The 24010-nt window shown below is 43.1% G+C and overlaps 1 protein-coding gene across 3 annotated transcripts in view; it reads left to right on the top strand.

Annotated features, from left to right (window-relative positions):
- The first annotated feature begins 2386 nt into the window (after nt 1-2386).
- Nucleotides 2387-24010, top strand: part of LOC306967011 (soluble guanylate cyclase 88E-like) — a 34817-nt gene continuing 13193 nt past the window's right edge. Inside the window, exons 1-14 of one of the 3 annotated variants that reach the window (XM_079561887.1) lie at nt 2387-2404; nt 2592-2644; nt 3235-3368; nt 4404-4536; nt 4677-4851; nt 5126-5217; nt 7755-8012; nt 9139-9283; nt 10320-10448; nt 10562-10682; nt 12177-12306; nt 14173-14319; nt 15699-15845; nt 19347-19503. In XM_079561887.1, coding sequence (XP_079418013.1) covers nt 2624-2644; nt 3235-3368; nt 4404-4536; nt 4677-4851; nt 5126-5217; nt 7755-8012; nt 9139-9283; nt 10320-10448; nt 10562-10682; nt 12177-12306; nt 14173-14319; nt 15699-15845; nt 19347-19503 — 1789 coding nt within the window. In that variant the 5' untranslated portion in view covers nt 2387-2404; nt 2592-2623. Of the gene's footprint in view, nt 2405-2465; nt 2506-2591; nt 2645-3205; nt 3369-4403; nt 4537-4676; nt 4852-5125; nt 5218-7754; nt 8013-9138; nt 9284-10319; nt 10449-10561; nt 10683-12176; nt 12307-14172; nt 14320-15698; nt 15846-19346; nt 19504-24010 lie in introns of those variants that run through there. The other 2 variants (XM_079561888.1, XM_079561886.1) reach the window with 2 other exon arrangements.

Below are 24010 nucleotides of genomic sequence, written 5' to 3'. Positions count from 1 at the left end.
CACTTTTGAAATAACTGTACTTTTGCAAGTAGTTTTTTAAACAGTACTTATTTTTTCAACTTGAGTAATATTAAACTAAAGTATCTGTACTCTTGCTATAGTACATAATATAGTAACTTGTGCCACTATGAGCAAATGTTAAAGCGACTATACAGATTCAAAATGTTAAAACTAAGTATTTTCCTCCCCCTACATGTTCCAGCCATGTCCTAATGCAGGGGTGTCCAATCTTTTTTCATGGGGGGCCGCATACTGAAGCGTGCACAGGGTGAAGGGCCATAGATCAGTGGTTTGTGTCGCAAAACCTTTGACTAGCAGAGGTTTAAATTGCGCCCCACACCTTTATTTCTGCTCAAAACCTTCATGCAGCTCAGTCTCACAGTAAAAGGTTAGTTGTTTGGTTAGAATTGTATAGAATTATTACATTTCAAATAAAAAGGACTATCTCTGATGATGTGTCCCGATTCAGCAAGAAGGCAGAGGGCCACCATAAATTGGTCTGAGGGCCGCATTTGGCCCCCGGGCCGCACTTTGGACACCCCTGTCCTAATGTGTAGAATGAGCTCAGACCTGTTCACCACAACTGCCTCTAAAATCCTGCACTGTCACTCAAGTTGTTGCTTCAGACCCGAAGTGCCGTCATGCACGAGCTCAATATAGAAGCTGCAGTTACACGTAAGACCTGAGGTGGCAGTAGTGAGTATACAATGGTGAACTTGCATCTAGTCTCTTATAGGGATAAATCTTCACTTTTACGCTTATAATAGACATGTTTTTTTACTTCATTCTTTATTTCTCAGAAAACATAAACATTTTAAAATATTTTTGTGACTCATAATTTATGACACTGCTGAAACATGAATCAGACTTTAGCGCATACTCAAGCAACATGTTAGTAGTTTTATGGTTTTGCTTGAGCAATTATTCGGATCACTACTTTTTACTTTCTGTCTTACTTGAGTCAATGTTTTGGCCAGTCCACCACCTCACCACATTAACACAAGCACCTATAGAAATATACACAAATAAAGCTGGGCATACAATCATCAGTGACAAATAAGATAAGATATATTTGAGCTGAAACAACCAAGTCACTTCCTTTAATGCTGTCCCCGGACCCACAGCATCAACTTGTAAAATATTTTGTTTTTTTTGTCTGGAACTATAATGGCTACAAACTCCGCCTAAGTTCCATCGTGACTCAAGTGTCCTTAAAGCACAAGTAGCTCTCTGCTATTTTGAAGCTTACAAGGAAAGATATCTGTGGTACTTTAATTTGGATTATGCACACACTATTTTATTTTGAATTGTATGTACATGGCAGTGAACTTGATCTGCTGAGATGTTTTTGATCTCTGCTCTGGTGTTGAGAAATGCAGAATTATTTTGGGCAGCTATTTCTCTGACTCTGACCAGTATGCTACTTTGAATACTTATCACTTTGGAAACCGCCATCAATTATGCTCTTCTAACAGCCTCACTCTCAAAAACAAAAACATGGAAGGATTTATAATGAGACTGATTTTTCAGACAAGGAATTGTGATTAGATTTGCAATTGTTTTGTTTATTTATTTATTTTTTAATCAAATAAAGAAGCAATTCACATAGCACGTATAATGTCCACGTGCATTAAGGTTGATAGAGGACTGAAATATGAACTGCTAAATACAAGAGTCACATTTTTAAAGGTCTAAACTACAAGGTTTGAACATGAGATCATAAGGAACTGTTTTTTTTTTATTGTTTGTTGATGCATTTTGTGAAGCACTGGCATTTTATCACTGAAAAGCTTCTTCTTGCAACTTGTTTGATTTGCTAATTTCAATTATTCATATTTGTGATTCATTTACTGCCTTTTGATAACCTTTATTTAATCAGGAAAGTCCCACTGGGATTAAGAATCTCTTTTTCTGGGGAGTCCTGTTCCCAGTGGGGATCCTATTGTACATATTTGTTGTCGTCGAGGAAACCTACGCACAGGGAGAACCAGCAAACTCCACACAGAAAGCCACCGCCATGTCCGTGAATCCGACCCTGGACCTTCTTGCAGTGAGGCACGAGCCAATGACTTACCAATCGCATGTTAAGCTTTTCATTTTTATCATTTATTGAATTCGTACAAGCCGCGCAATTGCAGTTTCATCAGGAAAAAAAAAAACATTTCTGCTGAACCTTTGTCCGGCCCTTTGTGCTCGGAACCTGCCACAAACACGCTGCGCCGGGTCTATTTCTGTCACGGCCACTCGTTGATGTGACAGCGGAGAGCGGGCGCCTGCGAAGAGAAGTGGGGAAAGGGGGCATACCTGTCACGTCCAGCTGAGCGCTCTCTCATCGGACCAAGATCTGAGCGGCTGCTGCCTTCGACGCCGCGAGCCACCATCGACTCACACCCACGGACGGCAGGTGAGCGCACTACCCCGCCGGCGCGCAGGCAACTTCGGAGACTTTTTTTTGCGTTTATTCGGCAAAGTTTCGCGCCTTTTTCTGCTCGGAGCGGACGCGTGGTAGGTGTGGTTTGAGCATAGTGTGTGAAGACAGGCTTGAATCGTTTGTTTTCTGGTCACATCGGAGTGGTCTGCTTGTTCCGTAGATGTGGCTGACTTGAGCTTTCGTCGAGGTTTCATGAGGTTGTGCGTGACACAGGTAAGTGGCATGCTTTTGTGAGCAACACCTACCGACTTTGACAGCGCATTAATGTATTTAGTTTTACATCATCAAGTAGGTTCATATGTTCAGCCACTTTTTTTTGTCAAGACTGATACTGCAAAAGTTTGATGTATTATTTGTTTTTTTACTTAAAAAAAAGTATTCATTATTATTCAGCAATGTACATTTTGTAATTGATTTCTGTTGATTTCTCTACGCTTAGGTTCAGCTTACATTCACTGCACAGGCTTATTGTGCTTTAACAATAACATTGAATATTTGTATGTTTAGGTATTCAGGTACACTACACTGCAGATTTCATTTTCACTATTAAAAAAGAATATGGATATGATTTGGATGTACTTATTTCCTAGCCAATTTGATAATTCATTGTAGTACAATGTACACCTCAAAACAATACAATGCAATACTGACTTAATGATGCCTCACATAACGTAAGTCATTACTGTAATGCATTGTTCACAGTATAAATGTAATCTTGAAGTGAAACAATACAAAACTGGATGACATGCTCAGTGACATTGGATCCTTTTCCAGCTGAGTAGCTAAGTTGGGCACCTGTCCAGGGGAAGATGTACGGCCTGTACCTGGAAGCAGTCAACGATTACATCAATGAGTCCTACGGAGAGGACGTGTGGAGGCTGATCGAGAACCGCGCCGAGATCCCACACCTCAAGTTTGTGCGCCATCAGATGTACAAGTAAGATCGCTGACATGTCACCAAGAGGGTTGTCCGTCAAGCTGCTGACCATGAGTTACTAATCGGCGCGAATTCACACACGGGTCGACTATAGCATTATTCAATATTTAGAACTTTCATGGATGGCCAGTGCTGTTTTACACATTACTTAAAAGTATAGCCTATCGTCAATAACACTTTCCACATTAATAAATATAAATAAACAAAAACAGTGAGTGTGTAGTGGATTTACTGTAGAGAAGGAAAGTGTATAGGTCTTTTTACCAAAGTGCATCATTCACCCCACACTGGCAGGAAATTACATAGTAGACCAGGGGTAGGCAACGCCAGGCCCAGGGCCAAATCTGGCCCTCCAGCATAGAACTTTTCCCCTCAAGATGATTTTGAGAAATATTATTCAACACTGAGATACTACTCTCAAAAGAATGTGAGAAATACTGCCAATTTCTTCACAATTTCCAAACGAAACAACCAATAAGTGTACAACCCTGGCATTTGTAGAAAGTGGTGCTTTACATTGGGCTAACATTGACAGGTTCATCCCTTGATCTTTTGAAGAAAATTGGCCCTCCATCAAGCAAACTTGCCTACTGTACTTGACCCTCCAGCAATAACCCACCACTTGCTCGCCAGTTGCTCACTCACGTCCCACCCAGGCTATCGGTTATTTCCACATGGTCACCCATCCTGGTACTTACAAGACGCTCGCATGCTAACCCCATGTTTTAAAGGGAATTTTATCATGTCATGATCACTGGACAGACAGGTACTACACACTCCAAACCCACACATATGTAAATAATATCAGGAGAGAGGAAAGTGTCAAGATTGGCCTCAAGTGTCTCAAAACTGCAATGACACAGCCAGTTATACAGCTGGGGATCATAGGCACCTCTGGCATCTCAAGGTACCGCCGTTCACTGCTGTTCTTTCATGAGATCGGGCCTTGAAAAGCTATGGCCGAAAGTATTTAGACGATGAAGAAAAGGCCCGTCAAAGGTTAGTTGAAAATATCTTCCACACATTGTGATTCAGTGATAACCTGATCCTGCGGTTGGCGAAGGCGGCAGGAGAGGTGCTGGGGAAGACCCATGATGAGCTCATGTACGCCTTTGGGGTCTACATGGTCAAGAGGATCGGCAACTACGGCTATGAGCGCATTCTTAAGGTAACATGCTTAAAAGGCAAAACGTTATTCAAGCTTTAACCAATACCTTGGACAGCTTCGCAACGGTATTTCACATTGTAAAAGCGTCCATTTTACAGAGCAGGCCTCTTTTTAAACTCGGTTAATCTCTTGGTCTCCAGGTGCTGGGGCGGAATGTGCGAGACTTCATCAATGAGCTGGACAACCTGCATGAGTATTTCCGCTTCTCCTTCCCCAAAGTGCAGCCGCCCAGCTTCTGTGTGGAGGAGGAGTGCGAGACCAGCCTCACCTTGCACTATCGTAGCACAAGGAAGGGCTTCACGCAGTTTGTCAAAGGTAACATCGACTTCATTAGGACACAAGCACAAGTGGAACTGTGTGTGAGTGAGGCATTGCTCCTTTGAAAGCCAAGAACTTTCATAATTCAGTGGCAGAGCTCACTGTAGGTCAACATGAGCGCAAATTAGGACTTGATTGATGCGAGGCGAGTTTGAAGTTTGTGGTATGTTCCCTAGACTGTGTATTCAAAACTGGTTTAGGTCATGTTTATGAAATAGTTAACAAGATATCATGTCTTTTTAAAAAACAATTCCTGTCATTTCTCTTCCAGGTCAGCTCTCCCAAGTCGGCCGGCAGTTCTACAACACAGACATTGAAGTAGAGATCCTGTCTAAAGAGGAGACAGAGAAGATGACCTATGTGGTTCGTACTCGCATCCATGATTAAGTACTTGGTTCCTGGCACAGTTTGCAGTACTTGTATGAAACATGTGAGGGGCTGTGCACACACGCTCCTGTCCATGAGTGCTGATTGTTTTTGCTTCAAGTGCATATTACAGGTGGGACAATATCCTCTCATGCGTATGAAAAATAAATTACTTCCCCTAAGAGTGACATGTAAGAGAAATCATACCAGCACATTAGGCAATAATTGAGAACATGCTGTATTTGTCAGTTATATAGAAGTGTAAATTTAAATTGCATAGGTCAGATATGTGTGCGCCGTAAAGGGAACCAAAAGTATGATGAGGAAACCTGTTTACCTTACCTCAAAGACTATACTTCTGAGATGTGAAAAGTTTGCATTTACAGTTAAGATAAAAAGAATATTATTCAAAGGTGCATTATGCAACTTTATATGTAAAAAAAAAAGAAAAACGAAGTTGATATTACCCAGCAGCTTACTTACCATCAAGTTGGCCTATAAAACGCTCCAGGATAAAACTCTTTTTCTTGAGCTTTCTGATCGTTTTTCACTGCTGATTGAACGGTCACCCTGGTTCCATGTACATTCCATTCAGAAAACCTACCAGAACCCCCCAAAAACTGAAATAAAATTGATACCGAAGCATCATAGAGGCTGAGATACTTTTTATATTAACTTCTACATAAAAAAAGTTGCACAGTGCACCTTTAAAGGAACAGGCCACCATTTTTCCATACTGAGATATGTTCTTACCTGAGCTTAGACAAGTTGATGCGCACCTGTCTGGTCTCTTCTAACTTCACCCCATTTGGAGCGATAGGAACATGCTGGGAGAGGCCAAATGCTAACAACATCTTTGGTGTTTTTGTGTGACTGAGGGCACACAGTTTTTCCATACTGTGATATGTTCTTACCTGAGCTTAGACGAGTTGATGCGTACCTGTCTGGTCTTTGTGCGTGCCCGTGGTAGAGCGTGGTAGCTTCCAACTTCACCCCCGTTTGGAGCTATAGGAATACGTTGGAAGAAGCCAAATGTTAACAACATCTTTGGTCGTTTTGCGTGACTGAGCGCACACACAAAGACCAGACAGGTACGCATCAACTCGTCTAAGCTCAGGCAAAAACATATCCCAGTATGGAAAAATGGTGGCCTGTTCCTTTAAAGGTCAGCACACACTACACGACTTTTATGCCCGATTTCGCTCTAATTCTCAGTCGTGCTGAGTCTAATCGAGTCGCGTCTAGTCGAAGGCGGTCACACAGAGTCGGGTCGTGTAGTGTGGGGGGGTCACGACTGGACTGACGCTGGAATCGTGTAGTGTGGGCTGTAGAAAGACGCGACTAGACTTCAGTCGTAGGAAATCAAACATGTCCGATTTTGGACGCACATGAGAAACGTGGGTGATTTTACCGTCCCAAATGTGAATTACAGAGAGATATAAAGACAGAAAAACACCGCCGCGCCTCCTTCTTTCACTTTGTTAAACCAGCGGCACAAACAACTCATTTCATGGCCACAGCCCCACACACGAAACAGCACAACTTTTTTTTTTATCACCAAAAGTTCACGACAACCACCTTTTCCAGCTACATTTCAACCACGAACAGAGTTTAGCGGCACTTACTAAGTTTGGAGACAAACTGTTCAGCTTCACCTTGCCGCTAACGGCTAGCCTCCCTGCTTTCTCCTCCGTCTCCTCCATCCTGAGGTTGACGCCCATCTCCTTTTCTTATTAAATCCACTGAAATACGTCCCGCTTCTTCCTGTCGCCAACTTTTATCTCCATTTGCCTGAACTACAGCCAAGTGTAAGGCTTCGTAGTAGCAGTAAGCTAGCGCTGCGGTGTTATGACATTGTTGACACCGTTGACCAATCGGGACACACACGTTATCCCGCGCTCACAAACACAGGCCTGTCTTTGCGGATTTGGGGTCAGTTTTCAAAGCCGTAGAGAGGACAGACGCGCTGTGTTATAAAACATCAGCTGTTTGTCAGAATCGTGTAGTGTGTTCACTCTTACGATTCTCAGTCGTCAAGTGTGAACCCCAGACGTTCGAAAATCGCACTGAATCCAGTCATGTAGTGTGGACCCCCCATTCTATATAAAATCGTTTACGACTGGAAAAGTCGTGTAGTGTGTGCTGACCTTAAACAACAGCAAATGCCATTATTGTCACTAGACTTAAACTGCTGTGAATTTGTTTGTTAAAAAATATTCATATGATATAAAAAATTGTCAATGTAAATTTTTTTTTTTTTTTCTCCCATTAAAGACAAAACGTTTTCAACTTCTCTTGCATCTATACAGAGAAGGGGTGGGGCTAATCAGGCTGCACTTAAACCCACTCCTTTTCGAACAAATGTTAAAAGAAATAGAAATAAACTAAAACAAAGAGAGAATTAGTTAAGAATCATCAAACTCACTGAAGCAGAAACAGTTCAATAATGCAGCACCGTTCTGCTTTTATCTGCACACCTGTTATTTCTGTGGTGGTAGCTGTTTACGTTTGTGCGTGAACGTGTGTGCGCCCAGGTGTACAAGATGAACTTCGACAACGCCGCCTTCAAACACCGGATGCCTCAGCAGAAGACGGCGCCGAGCTACGAGAAGCTGCCCATGAAGAGGGGCATCTTCTTCGACATGTTCCCCTTCAGCGTGATCTTCAGGAGGGACATGACCATGTACCGCATCGGGGACGGCCTCAAGGAGGTGTTCTCGGACCTGCAGGGCAAGAAGGTCGATGAGGAGTTCGCTCTGGTCAGACCCATGCTGGAGTTCAGCTGGGACAACGTGAGTCCAGAACCTTTCACTCAGGATTAGGGGCAAAATATCTAAATGCGAGGTTTATAATTAGATTTACAATGTATGTTGTAAAATCGAGAAGCAGGTGAAAAAGTGCAGAGGCATTAAGGCAAGACGCTGCAGGTGACAATACTGAAAAAGTCAATGTCAAGATTTTTGGCTAGTTTTTTACCCCAACTTTTTGTCAATAGCCGATATCCAGGAAGTAACTACAACATTGCATCACAACCTTTTATGTATTCATTCACAAATATTTAAAAATGTATCCATGTAGTGTGTACTGTGAATGGCTGTAATCCAAATATAGTCATTTGAGACCTTACAAAAGTCTTTTTTTTAATCAAAATCAGGTTTTCATTCTTGCTTTAGTAGCTCCTACAGACTCCAAACTTTCCAGGCTTGGACTTAACAGAATGTTGACAATTAAAAATAAGCAAGTTCTAATATCCCCTCTGAAAAATGATTAATGTATCAACAGATAAAAACCATGCATTAAAACCTGGTTCTATCCTTTATTTAGATTTTGTTGCTGAAAATATTGGCAAATCTTTTTTTTCCCCCTATTCACCTGCAGCGTCTCGCCTTGAAGTGGACATGTCATGCATAATGGAGCTTAAAAATAGACTTAAAAACCTTATTTTGAGAGCCTCAGCCTTGCTATTTTACGTTTTATTATTTGAAAATAAGAATCTGTAAGAATAAAACAGTAACAATGAAATGCAATCGAAAGAGCTGGTGAAAGATCCTGACTGGAGCTCCTCCTGCTGGCACTTATAGGAATCATTTTCTTAAAAAACAACTTCAAGGTTGGACGTACGTGTGAGAAGCTCCAGTAGAGCGTGATAAACACACTTCGAGCACAGTTTTTGGACAGTTTTTGGGTTTGAGCAGAGTGTAATCAGGAAGTACAAAATGAGGCACTGACACCGTAGAAGAAGAAACAGCTAAATTAAACAGCTTTGTCTGAGGTTTAACTCAAAAACTGTGCGAATGTTATGAATACAGCTCCAGGTATTTCTGTGATGAGGGAACAACGTTAAAACTCAAGGAAGTTTATTTTGCAGGATGTCAAACTAGTGCCCTTTTAATAAAATCCCCCTTTACGTGCGTTTAGATCTACACTCATCTAAACAACGTGTTCGAGCTGATGTCCAATGCCGTGGTGGAGAGCAAGCAGAAGGTGAACATCCCCAAGCTGAACATCGAGGAGCCGGACGAAAAAGAGGAGAACGAGAAGGCCAAGAGGGAGGAGGAGAGAGGTACAGGCTGCTCACGTCACACCGGATTTACAGATAATGTTTATGGATGAACAGATCAAAGGGGGGATTTACATAAGCTGAAACTGCAGTTGAGAGGGCAGGAAACATTTTCTTTACTATGGGGAAAGGTCTACAGCAACTACTGAAGCATCACACTGCCGTCCACAGAACTGGCTCAATTTAGCAAAAAATGTAGTATAATAGTTTTCTTTTAGCTAGAATTCTCGTTTAGTTTTCTTAGAAGTAATTGGATTGCATTGGAAAACCCTCCTGTGCCCAAAAAAGAAGAAGGAAAAAAAATAGATGAATAAGCAAAGTAACAAATGAAAAGATGGACCAGGTGCGCCAGCCAAACGTAACAAGAAGACGTGATCACCGGCCAAGCGCTCTGCGGCCGTAGAACCCGATCACACGTCCAAACCAGAGTCAAAAATCACACAACTGAACCCAATGCAGCGGAACAGGAGCGCCCACCCGGTGCGGAGAGCGAGACTGGGTGGTTCGGAGAGCAGAGAGAGCTTTTATAGCCCCAACGGTCTCACAACAAAAAGAGACCCAAAACAATGAATTCTGTCAAGAAGTGTGACAATAAAGAAGATATACACAACTGAGGCAAAACCATACAAAAAGGGAAAGATAGGAAATAATACATATTTGGTGTTCAAAGGGCGCCAGCACCTAACAATAGCTTGGAGTCCGTACCTATGTTCCCTGGGTCCTATGTTCCCCAGGTGTGATTTTTTTTCGTAGGTGAGTTGGTACATCAGCCAATCACAAGTCATGAGAGTGACATGTCATACATCCATCAGCTTAACCCTGCCCCTGCCCTAGCCACTAATCTTAATCGATGTTCCCTCACTTCTATTGACGGGGGAACATGGGTACCGGGCAACATCGGGCTGACCCCATAGCTTGCCAACTAGCTTTGTCCTTCTGCCACTCTCGCGCCGTCTTTCGTGTTATCATATTAAATATCTCCCTGGGCTCCCTGGAAACCTAGGACATATTGTTAATATCCAGTTTATTCTTGTCTTAGAGACCAAAACAGAGGAGATGAAAGGCACAGACCAGGAGTACAGCAGTGCTGTGACCCAAGCACAGCACAACAACTTGGCCATCTCTGGAGCGGAGGACATCGAGCTGCTGGCCTTCCAGACGGTCACCGGTCAGAGACCTTCCCTCTTTATGTTAAACAACACTGTTCTTTTGTGTGTCTCTTTGCTGTCGAGCACTCGGTTGAATGCTGTACATTAGATAATCAATAATATGTTTGTGCAGGCAAGTGCAGCGAGACCATCTTCGAGGACATGCGGGAGCCTCCTAAGAAGCCTCTGCACCTGAAGGGGCAAATGAAATATGTCCCACCGTGGGACTCGCTCATCTTCCTGGGCACACCCATGTAAGGACACCACTCACACCATGTGTTAAAGTGATCGTCATGTATTAAAGAGACCGTCTGTAAGATGGCAAGATGAGGAGAGAAAGGAGAGATGAATTTCAAAAGTAAATGATCAAGCTCCCGCCCCCTTCCCTCCTGATTGGACCTGGCAGGTCGGTTCACGAGTCTGTGACTTCTCACGTTGCTGAAGCTGGGACAGTGTTCGATGCTTCTTTAGATAGTTCTTGTCTCTGTGTTTAGAGAAGTGTCTGGGATAAAACCCATGTGTTAGCAACATTGCTGAAGTGTTAGCTGTTAGCTTCTTACCGTATTTGTCATTAGCCCCGCCCCACTCTGGAGCCTTAATGTCCAGGATACTCTACTGTAGTTGCTCATGCAGCAGGGATCATGGTTTCTCTGACACATGTGAACATCCAGAATATTCTCATAACCAGGATATGGCTGCTGAGATCAGCAAAGGAAGAGACTGGGAAAAATAGAGTTATTTAGGGGAATGGAATGGAAGCTTGTTTGTCTAGCGCTTTTCACAAGACAAAAGTTATTCCAATCCAATCATAGTGCAACACATTTACACAAGGCGGTTGTAAGCTATGCATGTCGCCACAGTTTCCTCTAGGGGAGACTGACAGAAGTCTACACACATGTGCCCCAACGGCCCCTGTGACCAACACCATTCAGTCACAGCCTATTCAATCTGTAAAACACATGACATGTATGAAAAGCATGTTTTTAGTGGTAGGGGGAACCAGAATACCCGGAGGAAACCTACGCAGACATGGGGAGAACATGCAAACTCCACAGCTGCACCACAGGGCCGGCCATATTACTTTAGGATGCGTCAAATTGCAGTCAGCCTGCAATATGCCATTCAGGGAATGTGTAATACAATTAAATCACTTTAATAAAAAGACAATTTTGTTTATTCAGTGAGTGGCGAGTTTCTTTGGATGGCAATGTAAAGCCAAGCATCCCACAGTGGCCACTTTTGACTAATATTGTACCTTATATAGACCAAAAAGAGAGGTCTGGGGATCTCCAATTCCATCCATCCATTTTCTTCCACTTGTCCGTTGCCGGGCCATGGGGGCAGCTGTTGGAGCTGCCCAAATCACATTGCACCAGCCCCTTATGTCTCCTCCTGCAGGTGGTGGGTGTTGAGTGTAATTGTAAACAGTTTTTTTTCTCCTCCAAATCATCGGTGTGGTCCCAGATATAGCTTTGTTTAACTCAATAGTGAACACTTCCAGTCCTACCCCCTGGAGCGCATACTGCAGTTGTGTCCTTGGGCCACCCTTCACCTCGCCTCCAGTGCGCGCGAGGCGGCGGCGGCGGCGGGTGTGAAGTGTTTTGATATAAAGCCGTCTGAGAGCCCGACATCAAACCGATGCAACTGTGACCGTTTATTTATCATTAACTGTTTACTCCAGCGTTGCGTGCAGAGCTGCCAAAGGGCTTCATAAACTCCCCCCTCCCGCTCGCTGGTGTTTGTTGCAGTATAGAGACGGTGGAGGACATGATAAAGATGGGTGTTTATGTGAACGACCTGAACCTGCACGACTCCAGCAGAGAGCTCATTCTGGCCGGGACACAGCAGTCGGCCGAGCTGCAGCTGGCTCTCGATCAGGTAAGCTTTGGCTGATTTATCCCATTTTCATCTGCGCTGTTCCAAGTGATTATAATTCATCACCAAGCTTGACTTTCTTGTTTCAAAAGTAGGTAATGTGGAAGGCACTCTTAACTGAACAAGGTTAGAACAGGTCAAGTCAAACTTCTGTTGTTGGAGGTTTAAATGCCTGCTGACCAAAACCAAGACCTTTAATGTTGCCGACGAAGCTTTTTGGATGGGAGGCGAAACGTCCGTCACATTTTGAAATTTCGATCAAAGTAAAAGCTCCACCTGCTGCCTGCTTTAACCTCTTAGCCCCCACCTGAACCGAGCCCATTTTCTCCAGTTTCCCGAATCTAAAAAATGCTTCTTGGACAAAGTGTCAAAACACGACAACAAAGCAGTGTTAATTTTGACAACATATTTTAATTTAGTTTTAGTCTTAGTCTTTTGACTAAAATGTAAATTAATTTTAGTCGAGATTTAGTCGACTAAAATTGCATGTCAGTTTAGTCGACTAAATTTAAGACTAATTTAGTGGACTTTGCATTGATAATATTCATTATAATCATATTTAATCTTCTTCCTCTGCTTCACGGAGCTGCTCCACATGAAAAAAGCTGCTCCTTTAGCTGTGATTGTAAATGATCTGAGGCTCTTTCAGACGGTCAATAGAAGTTTGGATGATTTTAGTCTCTCCCTTTCATTTTTATTTAGTCTTATTTTAGTCGACTAAAATATCTGGACATTTTAGTCACAGTTTTAGTCTCATGAACAACTTTTGATTTAGTTTTAGTCCAATTTTAGCCGTTAAAAATAACAGTAGAATAGAATAGAGTAATAACAGACTTAAAAATATTTTAGTCGACAAAATTAACACTGCAACAAAGAATCAAACGTTTTGTAAGTCTTAGCTTTCAAATGAGGCGTTACAGTGGCCTATAGTCTGTGAGCGCTCCAGTCGAGAAGCTTTTGCACATTTTCTGTGTCAAAATAGAGTTGAAAACGCAACAATAATAAAAAAGCAACAAAAAAGCAACAAAAAACATCAAAAAGAAGAAAAAAAATTCCCCCAAAACACAAAAAAACGTTTAAAAATGTGACAAAAACGTTGTGTCACAATCAGTTTTGTAGGTCTTAGATTTCAAACAAGTCGTTACTCTGGCCTATAGGGTGTAAGCTCCAGTCGAGAAGCTTTTAGATTTGGGTTAAGCCGAAAATGTGCCTGCTTAAGGCGGGGGATAAGGGGTTAAACCAAGTTGCTTTTGGCTCTAACAGCGTCGCTTTGTTTTAAACTTAGGGAAAACTTTGATATTTTTAGAGCCAGAACACTGCTAGCATTCTTCTCTGAGGAGCAGGATCCAGTTAGGGCCAACTTATTATTGGTAAACATTGTATTCAATTATTAGCTTATTTAGCGGTGAATTCAATACAAATGAAATGTGCCCATTCACAACTCGTCTTCACACCTCATTCCCAAAACAGTGGGGAAAACAGGAGCTCTTTGAGAAAATGAAGAGGTTCTGTGCGGCTTGAGGAGGCATTTATTAGGCATTCTTACTACAAATATACATAAAATATGCTTCTTCAAATATAAACTGTCATAATCCTTTTATGTGCCGCCTGCATTTATTCTCGTTATTTCGGCACTAATTTCGCTCCATGCATGCATTTTTGACACTAATGTAACGCTATACATATGCGACATTTTTGACACTAATGGCACTCCATACTTTTTTCCACCGTGCTCTTTGTAAACACAGACCAAGATGACAAAAATCCCCAAGTATTTTTCTAGTATCATGAAAGTAAATGGGGCAAAACTACTTTTACAATTCCTGTTCAGTCACATAGTCGAGTAAATGTATCTGTGCCCGACCTCAGGAGCAGCAGAAGTACGCCCAGCTGCAGGAGATCATCAAGAAGCTGGACGAGGAGAAGAAGAGGGGGGATTCTCTGCTGTACGCCATGATCCCCAAAGCAGTGGCCGACCGGCTGAGGAAGGGCATCACGGCGCTGGAGACGTGCCAGGTACTGGTCCGCAGAGAGCCTCCGCCTGGGTATGCAGATGTGCTCTGGCTGATTCAAGGGGGCGCACCGAGTCTCTAAAGTCAAATCAAAGAGACGGAGGGCCGGGCGCTCCTGGCTGATGTGCTGACCTTGCCCAGCCCCGTGTCCACATAAATTACAACATGGACTTTTATTCCAACAGAGTCAAACCCCAAAGGGAAAAGTTCAACTCCAGTTGAATATATTTACAATCCGGGGAATTGGGGTTTTTGAACTAAGGCCAAGATGGCTCAAGATAATCCTTGTCAAGAATTGCTACACATCACATCTAATGGGCTGTGGTACATCACTCCAGTAAATATTGATTTACCAAAGCAATTTCACACCAGAGTCGAAGAGTTTCAGAGCGTCAGAGTTTCAGAAGAAGAACTTTGTAGGTCTCAAATGTCTTTAGCTCATAAGCTACTGTTTGTTTACTTTTAAAAAGCAGCTTTTTTCAGGACCATTATGGACTCTGCATTAAAAAAAATATGCTGAACCTCACAAAAACACGGCAAAGACGTACAAAAGCATCCAGTGAAACAATGTAGAACATCCATCTATCCATCCATCCGTCCATCTATCCATCCGTCCGTCCATCCATCTATCCATCCATCTATCCATCCGTCCATCTATCCATCCATCTATCCATCCGTCCATCTATCCATCCATCCATCCATCCGTCCATCCGTCCATCTATCCATCCGTCCATCCATCCATCTATCCATCTATCCATCCGTCCATCTATCCATCCGTCCATCCATCCATCCGTCCATCTATCCATCCGTCCATCTATCCGTCCATCCATCCATCCATCCATCCATCCATCTATCATCCATCTATCCATCTGTCTCTATCTATCTATCTATCTATCTATCTATCTATCTATCTATCTATCTATCTATCTATCTATCTATCTATCTATCTATCCATCCATCCATCCATCCATCCATCCATCCATCCATCCATCCATCCATCCATCCATCCATCCATCCATCCATCCATCCATCCATCCATCCATCCATCTATCCATCCATCCATCCATCCTTCCCTACTTATCTGTCTTTCTGATATTGTGAAAGTAACCCAGACGTACTTGGTCTTGCATGGAAATGAAAATCACCCATCCCTCTTCCGTGCTGCATGGGTTTTACTATTCCTCTGCTTCTCCACTACTCCAAAATGCAGGTATTATGAGGTTATGACATCCATAGTCACTTAGCCACTTATACATTATAGATTGTTCACATATGACAAACACGGCTTGAGAGACACACTGCGTTGAGTCCCACTTTAAACCCCGTTAACCCAGACTCCCAGCGTTTCGCCCAAACTGATCCCATCCCTGATCCTCCCCTCAGGTGTTCCCGGACGTGACCATCCTGTTCAGCGACGTGGTGAAGTTCAACGAGATCTGCATCCACATCACGCCCATGCAGGTGGTGGACATGCTCAACGAGATCTACATCGTCTTCGACACGCTCAGCGAGAAGCACAACGTCTACAAGGTCAGAAACGCCAAACTGAAGCGCACGGCTCCTCGCTTCCCGCGGCCATAAAGCTCCCGCCGCAAACGGCTCCGCGCATATTTATGGCTACGCAAATACGATGGCTGATAGCGGAGAATTACATAACGCGCAAGACTCCCCCGGGACCGGCTGCTACCCGGCAAGAATAGGAATAAAGCAGGCAGTAATGGGGCATGGGACGGATGAGAACTGCGGCCGTATGAAAACGACCAGGAAAATAATGCGCGGCGAAAAAGCCTGTATGTAAAAATGGTTACGTAAAGGATGGTTTTATGGGTTTAAAATATGCTCGGGGAGATGTATTCAAAGCGAAACGCCAGCAGATACAAGAGTCAAGAAGTGGTTAAAATGCAGATCACATGAAATCTGCCAAGGTCATGACATTACAAAGTCTTTAGCTTAGAAAAGCGTTTATATAGTGGATGGATATGTCTGTTTAAAAAATATTCATGTTTCAGTGAAAGTTTGAGAAGACTGACTTATTTATAACCGATGGAGTTAGGGATTCAAAGGGGGAATATTATGCTAAACGTACTATTTAGCTTTTTAGCTTATTACTGTGTTCATTCATCAGACACATACTTGAAGGTGTGTTGTAAGTTTGAGTACCGTAAATGCTCTAATATAGGCCGGGGCCTTTATTTACTCAAGGACATCGAGGACCAGGCCTTTATTGGAACCAGGCCACAATTAGAGACAGGCCTTTATTTCTATTTGAGCAAAACGGACGACCAGGAAAACAAAGAAAAACGAGATTTGTGTCCATTTGCACCTAAAATATTAGGTTCATTTATTAATTAACATTTCAAACCCTCTCCCAGCGGCTGGAACATTGACGCCTTTTATTTGTCGGGACAACAGGAAGTGTTTCGTTGCTGTTAGCGGAGCTTTGACATCAATGTCACTGCAGGTTTCTGTTTCGTTTTTACCGCGGACCGGATTATTTGTTTTTATCTCGTGTAAAAGGCGAGTTTAGACGGAGCGTTTGTGTTTGTGATCGATCATGAGACTGACCCGAGAGAAGACGAGACGCTCGCGCTGATGGGAGGAGTTATTTTGAGGCGTGGGACTGACCTGCACACGGAGCAGCTGGATGTGCTTTGAAGACGCGATGGTGACTTTATTAAAACCCTGGAGGGTCACACAACTCTCCCCCTGTTTCCTCAAATAGTCACTAGAGGTTTGAAAAGTGGCTAAATCTGTGTCAAAGTTACGCTCGGATCAGCTCCTCCGCAGTGTCCCCCTCGGCCCGGGTTCCCGTTTGTTTACTTCCTGCACGTGAGTTTTCATTTACACAAGTATGAGACAAATTCCTAACATGGGGAATATTTCTACAGCTATAGTTTCTAATAAAAGCCCCGGCCTGTTTTAGAGACCGGCTTTAATTTGCCTCCGCCAGCCTCGAACCCGGCCTCTGTTAGAGACCCGGCCGCTAATGCAATACAGGCCAGTATTAGAGAATTTACAGTAATTAGAAAATAGTGCTTAAACATCCAGGCCGACAAATACGAGTCCGGTGAATCAATGCAAATGGGTGAATCCTTAAATGTCCGATCGATCAAGAGATGTCCGGCTGCCTTGATTCACCGGACTATTCATGTTTGAGTAATCTTTTTTTTTCCGTGGCAGCCAAAGTATTCCTCCAATTTGTAGCGAGCTCCAGCGGTCCTACGTAACCATGAAGCTCTCTCCTTATGTGTCCTTAATAAAAGCAACAACAGGCAAAGAGCACCAGGGCATGGCTTCTGCAAAGCAACATGGAAACCTAAACCCATAACAGGGACGCTTTGAATAAGCCTTTTTCAGATCAATATAGCTTTTTCTATTCAACCAAATGCATCATGCTCAATGTGAAATCTTCGACAGCAGAAGGAAAAAAGGTGTAATAACCCCTCTTTGGAAAGGAACCGCAAACAAATATAAATATATATAGTGCGGCAGGTTTTATGCTGCCAATGTTTTGATCTTTCTTAAAGCGACAAAGCGGAACTTTACAGGTCCGTCATTGCAATGTCACAAGAGCAAGTACATTGTTGCAAATAGCTAATAAATAAACAAACATGACAGCATTAGCAAATGTAAAGAGGTATGAAAAGGAACATGTTAGTACAGGCTCGCAGTTCTCCAGGAAGTATCAAGTCCAATTTAAATTTCACTCCTACTATGGAAAGATACATTTTTCTTTTGGGTTCAAATATAGTTTTTACAGTAATAATAGTAAAAAAAAAAAATATATAAAAAAAAAAAAAATCTTTTAAAGGGGGGTATTATGCTTTTTTCAATCACATAGCACCAGTCTATATCACACCACAATAATGACCAAACCTTCTGTTTGTCTGTAAATGCAGTAAATTAGAATAACTGCCTTGTATAAAATTGCTCTCTCAAAATGGCTGTAGTGAATGTCTTGAAATAGGCCTCTGTCTCTTTAAGAACCTCTGACCCTTTCCGACACGCCCCCTCCACACTCTGTCTGTGGCATCAGTGGGGAGGGGGTTCTGCTGAGGAGCAGTGGTTGGTTACTCGGCTGGTGACGAAAGCTCGGAGGCGTCTCCAGGAGGTGGGGGCGTTCCTAGGAGGACTCAGGCAAACCTATCCCTAAAATGGCCGCCATCAGAGTTTTTACAGATTACTCAAAAATACGTGAATACCCCCTCTTTAAGAACCCACACTTATTATTATATTTTGAGACCGAGATGCCGCTATAATATCTTTTGTGGAAGAGGGGTCCGACAACTCATTAGTCCTATGTCTCATTATTCTAAAAATGTATATGTAAAACGTGTGAAATTGTCCTTCCCAAAATTAGGCTCAGGCAAGAGTCCACTGACCTTAAAGGAATAGGCCACCGTTTTTACATACTGAGATATGTTCTTACCTGAGCTTAGACGAGTTCTTTAGGACCTGTCTGATCTTCACCCGTGCCTTCAGTCACGTAAACACAGCGCAGACGGCGTTAGCATTTAGCCTCTCCCTCTCTCCTCTATAGCTCCAAAACAGGTCAAGATAGAAGCTACCAAGCTCTTCCACGTTTTCCCTATTTAAATATGGTTACGTGAAGTGTTCCACTACAAAGTATAATTACACAAAATTAAACAATGTGGATTTTCTAAGCGGATAAAAGGGGGGACTATATTGTAAGGCGTAATAAGGTTAGGGCCAGTGGTTGTATATGGCTCTCTAATCCATAACACAACTGGGTTAGAGTTGTCGGACTAATGCCACCTCTGCTCAATGGTAATTTCAGAATAGAAAAACGACATGGCACCGTGGGATAAAAGAAAGACGGGAGAAATATACTTGCGCATGTGGAGATGTTCCAAAACTTTATAGCTGTTTTCCCAAAATTACGTTTTTCCAGTGTTGTAGAATCTGGAGGATAGATTCCCTGGACAATTTGACCCATTTGTCGCTGCCTTCGTTCTGGCTCAAACATGGCCAAATAAAAAAGAAAGACTGTTTCTGATTGTCCGTGCCCAGGTGGAGACGATCCGCGACGCCTACATGGTGGTGGCCGGCGTCCCCAACAAGACCACGTTCCACGCCCACCACATCTGCGACATGGCCCTGGACATGCTCAGCTCCATCGACCATCTCAAAGACCCTTCCACCGGGGACAACATCCAGATCCGAGTGGGTACGTACGGCCCCCCGGCCCGTTAACTCTCATCGATGGGTCAGTCTGAGCAAGCTTTAGAGCAGGGCTCTTCAATTACTTTTGTCACTGGGCCAGATTTGTCGGAGGTCATTGGCTACTGGGCCGGTCAGTCGGTGAGCCGACCACCGCCACCAAACGTATTCATATTTTTGGGATAAATAAATGTTAATTTCATTATCATCAATGCTTGAATAGAATAGAATTGGACCTAAACACAATAGTTCTATTATATTCCAGCATTTTAGGCTTTAGAAACATTGCAATAACATATTAATACAGAATAATAAAGAGCCTAATAATAAACTAGGACTACTCAGAACTAAACCAGGATTAAACCAGGGCAAAGCATGATCTATCAGGGCTAAGGCAGGACTAAATCACATCTAAACCAGAGCAAAGGCCTGATACAGACTAAGAGAGTTACATGTGAGACCAGCTCATCTCAAACAACATGAGTAACTCCTGCTCAGCCACTGCTCCTCAGCTGAGGGACAAGCGCTGACCAAACCCTGAGCCGCTGTTCTGTCCAGACCTCCAGCTTTATGATCAAAGTGAAAGAAGCTCATTGGAGATGGCGCGCTCATCCACTGTTAACTTCACAAAGAGCATCTCTGCGCTTGTACTTTTCACACAAAGACGAATGAAGTCGGGGGAGAAAGGAAGAAAATGCACCTGTCAGATTCATGATTCAGATGTTATTTTGTTAAGTTTGAGCCCAGAGAGCGAGCTTTAGCGCTGACCGGTGAAACACGCGCGCTGCAGGTGCAGGACACATCCAAAACTCACGCACCATCAGCTTCATCATCCGCAAACATCATCCTTCAAACATCCACAACTGAACTGGTGTTTCTGACCTGACAGTCGCTGGTCAAGCCCTTTGTAACGATGAAGACGATAGGGAAACATGTGGTCATCTGCCGCGGTGCGCGAAGAGCGCTGCTTCTGCGCGGGATAATCCGAACAAAAGTCCAAAAACACGCTGCACACTGTCCTTGTGCTTCGGTTTAGAAAACCTGTCAGTCCGTCCAACGATCAGCTCCTGTTCACTCCGTTTACACCGTTTTAAAGAGCCATGTTTTCATTTGAGCCCGCGCTGTAGGAGAGACGCTAGCTAGGCTGCAGGCACACTGCTACGCAAAGTAGCGCGATTCCGGCGCGAATGCGCCGCGGAGCGACGCGAACGCGGCCCGGATAGTGCCAAAAAATAGATGTACTTATGGAAAATGAGGCGCGGGCCAGATTTAATTGGTTGGCGGGCCGGAGCTGGCCCGCGGGCCGCCAATTGAGTAGGCCTGCTTTAGAGTCTCGGAGTCTCTGCACTTAAAGTCCGGTGATGTAATCCATTTCTCCTCAAGGTAAGAGCCGAAATTACAAAACCTCTTCAACCCGGGCCATGAAATATACAAGGCGAAAGGCATGGTTCAGTTTTAGTGCGGCAGTTAGGAGTCGGGGAGCGGAGCTGGTTCTCATAAAAGAGACATTGTCGGGGGCTTAAGATGTCCGTATTTGAAGGATTTTTAGGGGCTCAAAGCTACTTAACTCTTGGCCGGGAAAGGATATGATGCAAGGAAATGTGGACTAAGAGTGGGAGTTATGAATATGTGTAAAATCTGTCTAAAGGTTTAGGGGCATCTAGGGTCTCTTCATGCAGTAACTGTTTTGTTGGTGTGCCATTATTTATGCTTATATACATTTTAACATCGTGGAAGAAAGCCATTAAATTAAAGTATGCATCTTGGATAGGAATTTTATGTATACCTATAAAGTGATCATTGATTCTTAAAAGTGAAGGACAACACTGGTCGGTTTGGTCTTTTCCTTGACATGAAACAAAAATGTAGTGACAGAGTACACTGATGAATTCTTTTGATTTTAGGACAGTAACTGTAATTTAAACACCCTCAAACGAAAGGAGCTGCATCGGAATACAGTTACTCTAAGGGGGGGGTCATTTCTTGTTCATTTGCAAAATGAGAAGCACGCAAGCGGAGCAGCAGCGCAGTCATTTGGGCACTTTTTCCTCACGCAAGCATTTTCTTTAATACATCGTAGATTTGTGGCCCTATTACTGAAATGCACATCATTTCAAATGTTAAATCAGGCACAGCACAATCACAAATTTGCATATTTTATTTGTCAGCACTCGCTCTAGCACCTCTTGTGATGAATCAGGGGCTCCCAAACTTTCAGGCTGCGACCCCCCAAATCATTCAGCCAACAGCTCGGGACCCCCTATGTAAAATGTAGCATTTGTAATAATTTAAAGTGCAAAAATCTGGTTTAACTCCTGAACCCCCACCTTCACAAGCACTTAAAGGTAGAACATTTTCTCCAGTTTTACCCAGAAATGAACCTTTAAAAAGCTGCTCAATTGGAAAGCTTACAGACTATTCAACCTGGATAGACTCAAACAGACAAAAGCAGCGACTAGGAAGATTTATTGACATGTATATTAGTTTTGCCGATCAGACCCTGGCAGTAGACATTGATGTATGAAAGTCAGTATGGATGAACAGCTTGTAGTTAGGGATGTCTTCCCTGGGGGCCTGGACACTGGTGGTGGCATGGAAGACCTGTGAAGATGCAGCAGGGAGAACCTGTGGGCAGAAGAGGCGGAGGCGGGGTGGAGGTGGGTCGCAGCACAGCTGGGAAGCGAAGGAACCATGATTGCTGGGGCTTAAAAGTGGGACCGAGGGCAATGATTTGCTGCTATTACACTGATGGCTGAGGTGGAGGAGTGGCCCTCCCGGAAGCGATCATTGGTTGGAAGTAGGTGATGCTGAAATTAGTCTCTCCGGTTGAATTAACATCCAGGCTTCATTAGGCCAGTGCTATGCCTCATCTGAACGTTAAGACCGGCAAAACTCATCTAAGCTTCTTTCTTGTTTTTATTATCATGTCATAGTCATTTTTGTCACATTTCTGTCATGTTTTTGTCACTTTTTCGTTGCTTTTTTGCAGCGTCTTGGCCATATTTTGTTTGATGTGTAATGTACCTGATTAAGCCACAAAAATGTGACAAACGTGTCAAAAAAGCAACAAAAACGTGATGAAAACACAACCAAAAAAGGACGAAAACTTGACAATCATAACATAAATCACTTCTGCAGGTCTTACACTGGCCTATGGACTGTGAGCTCCAGTCGAGAAGGTTATAGATTTTGGTAAAGCAGGAGAAAATGTTCTTGGTTCAAAAGGAATTTTCCATACTGAGATATGTTCTTACCTGAGCTTAGACGAGTTGATACGTACCTGTCTGGTCTTTGTGTCCGTGGAAGAGCGTGGTCGCTTCTAACTTCACCCCCGTTTGGAGCTATAGGAATACATTGGGAGAGGTCCAATGCTAACAACATCTCTGGTCGTTTTGCGTGACTGAGGGCACACACAAAGACCAGACAGGTACGCATCAACTCGTCTAAGCTCAGGTAAGAACATATCTCAGTATGGAAAAACGGTGGCCTGTTCCTTTAAGGCGGGTGTTAAGAGGTTAATAACGTTAGATTGGATATATTTCTGGCCATACCGCCTTTCCCCTGCCCAATCCCGTCAGACCTTGGGAGCTCAGCAGGGAAGCGCCTGGCAGGACTTGGATGGGAGACCGTTTGGGAACACCAGGAAGCCTAGGGAAGGTAGTGCCTGAGTGAGTGAGTGGTGGTGGTCGGAGGGGCCGATGGCACAGACTGGTTGCCTCGCTTCCGTCAGTCTACCCCAGGGCAACTACAGTAGCTTACCACCACCGAGTATGGAGTGAAGGGTGCAATGTAAAGTGTCTTTGAGTGTCCAGAAAAGCGCTATATAAAACTGATGCATTATTACTTATTATTATTTGGCTTACTTCACTAAAATGCACTGTGTTCATTAAAAAAAAAACAAAGAACATCAGATTCAATGTAAGAAATGTGAGGGGGAAAAAAGTCTCAAAATCATTGCGACCTTCACTTTGGGACCCACTGTGATAAATGAGCCCCTAAATGAGCATTCTAAATGCAAGCATTCCGACAATAACATATTTATGTTTTGTCGAAGCAAACCAGACGCATCAGTCAAGGGAACTATTAGTCCTAGAGCCTTGGTTCCCATTCTTTTCATGTCGTATCCCTTGGGTCTTAACCTCTTAACTCCCGCCTGAACGGAGAAGATCTTTTTCTTCACGTCATCAGATTTTTTTTTCCATCATTTTTTTGTTGGGTATTCAACTAATTTTTGTCATTTTTTTGTAAATTTTTTGTCACATTTTTGTCATTTTTTTGTCAATTTTTTAATCCAATTTTTGTCCATTTTTTGTCACATTTTGTAATTTTTGTCACATTTTTTTCAAATTTGTATCACATTTTTGTCCTTTTCTTCGCCAATTTTTTATCGCATTTTTGTCACATTTTAGTCTTTTTTTTGTCACATTTTTGTAATTTTTTTGTCACATTTTTGTCATTTTTTGTCACATTTTTGTCATTTTTTGTCACATTTTTTGTCATTTTTGGTCACATTT

This window comes from Gobius niger (genome assembly GCF_951799975.1).
Source record: "Gobius niger genome assembly, chromosome: 8".
NCBI classification, from domain to species: Eukaryota; Metazoa; Chordata; class Actinopteri; order Gobiiformes; family Gobiidae; genus Gobius; species Gobius niger.
The sequence above is the reverse complement of the archived record's forward strand: the minus strand, read 5'-3'. Positions and strand labels throughout refer to the sequence as shown.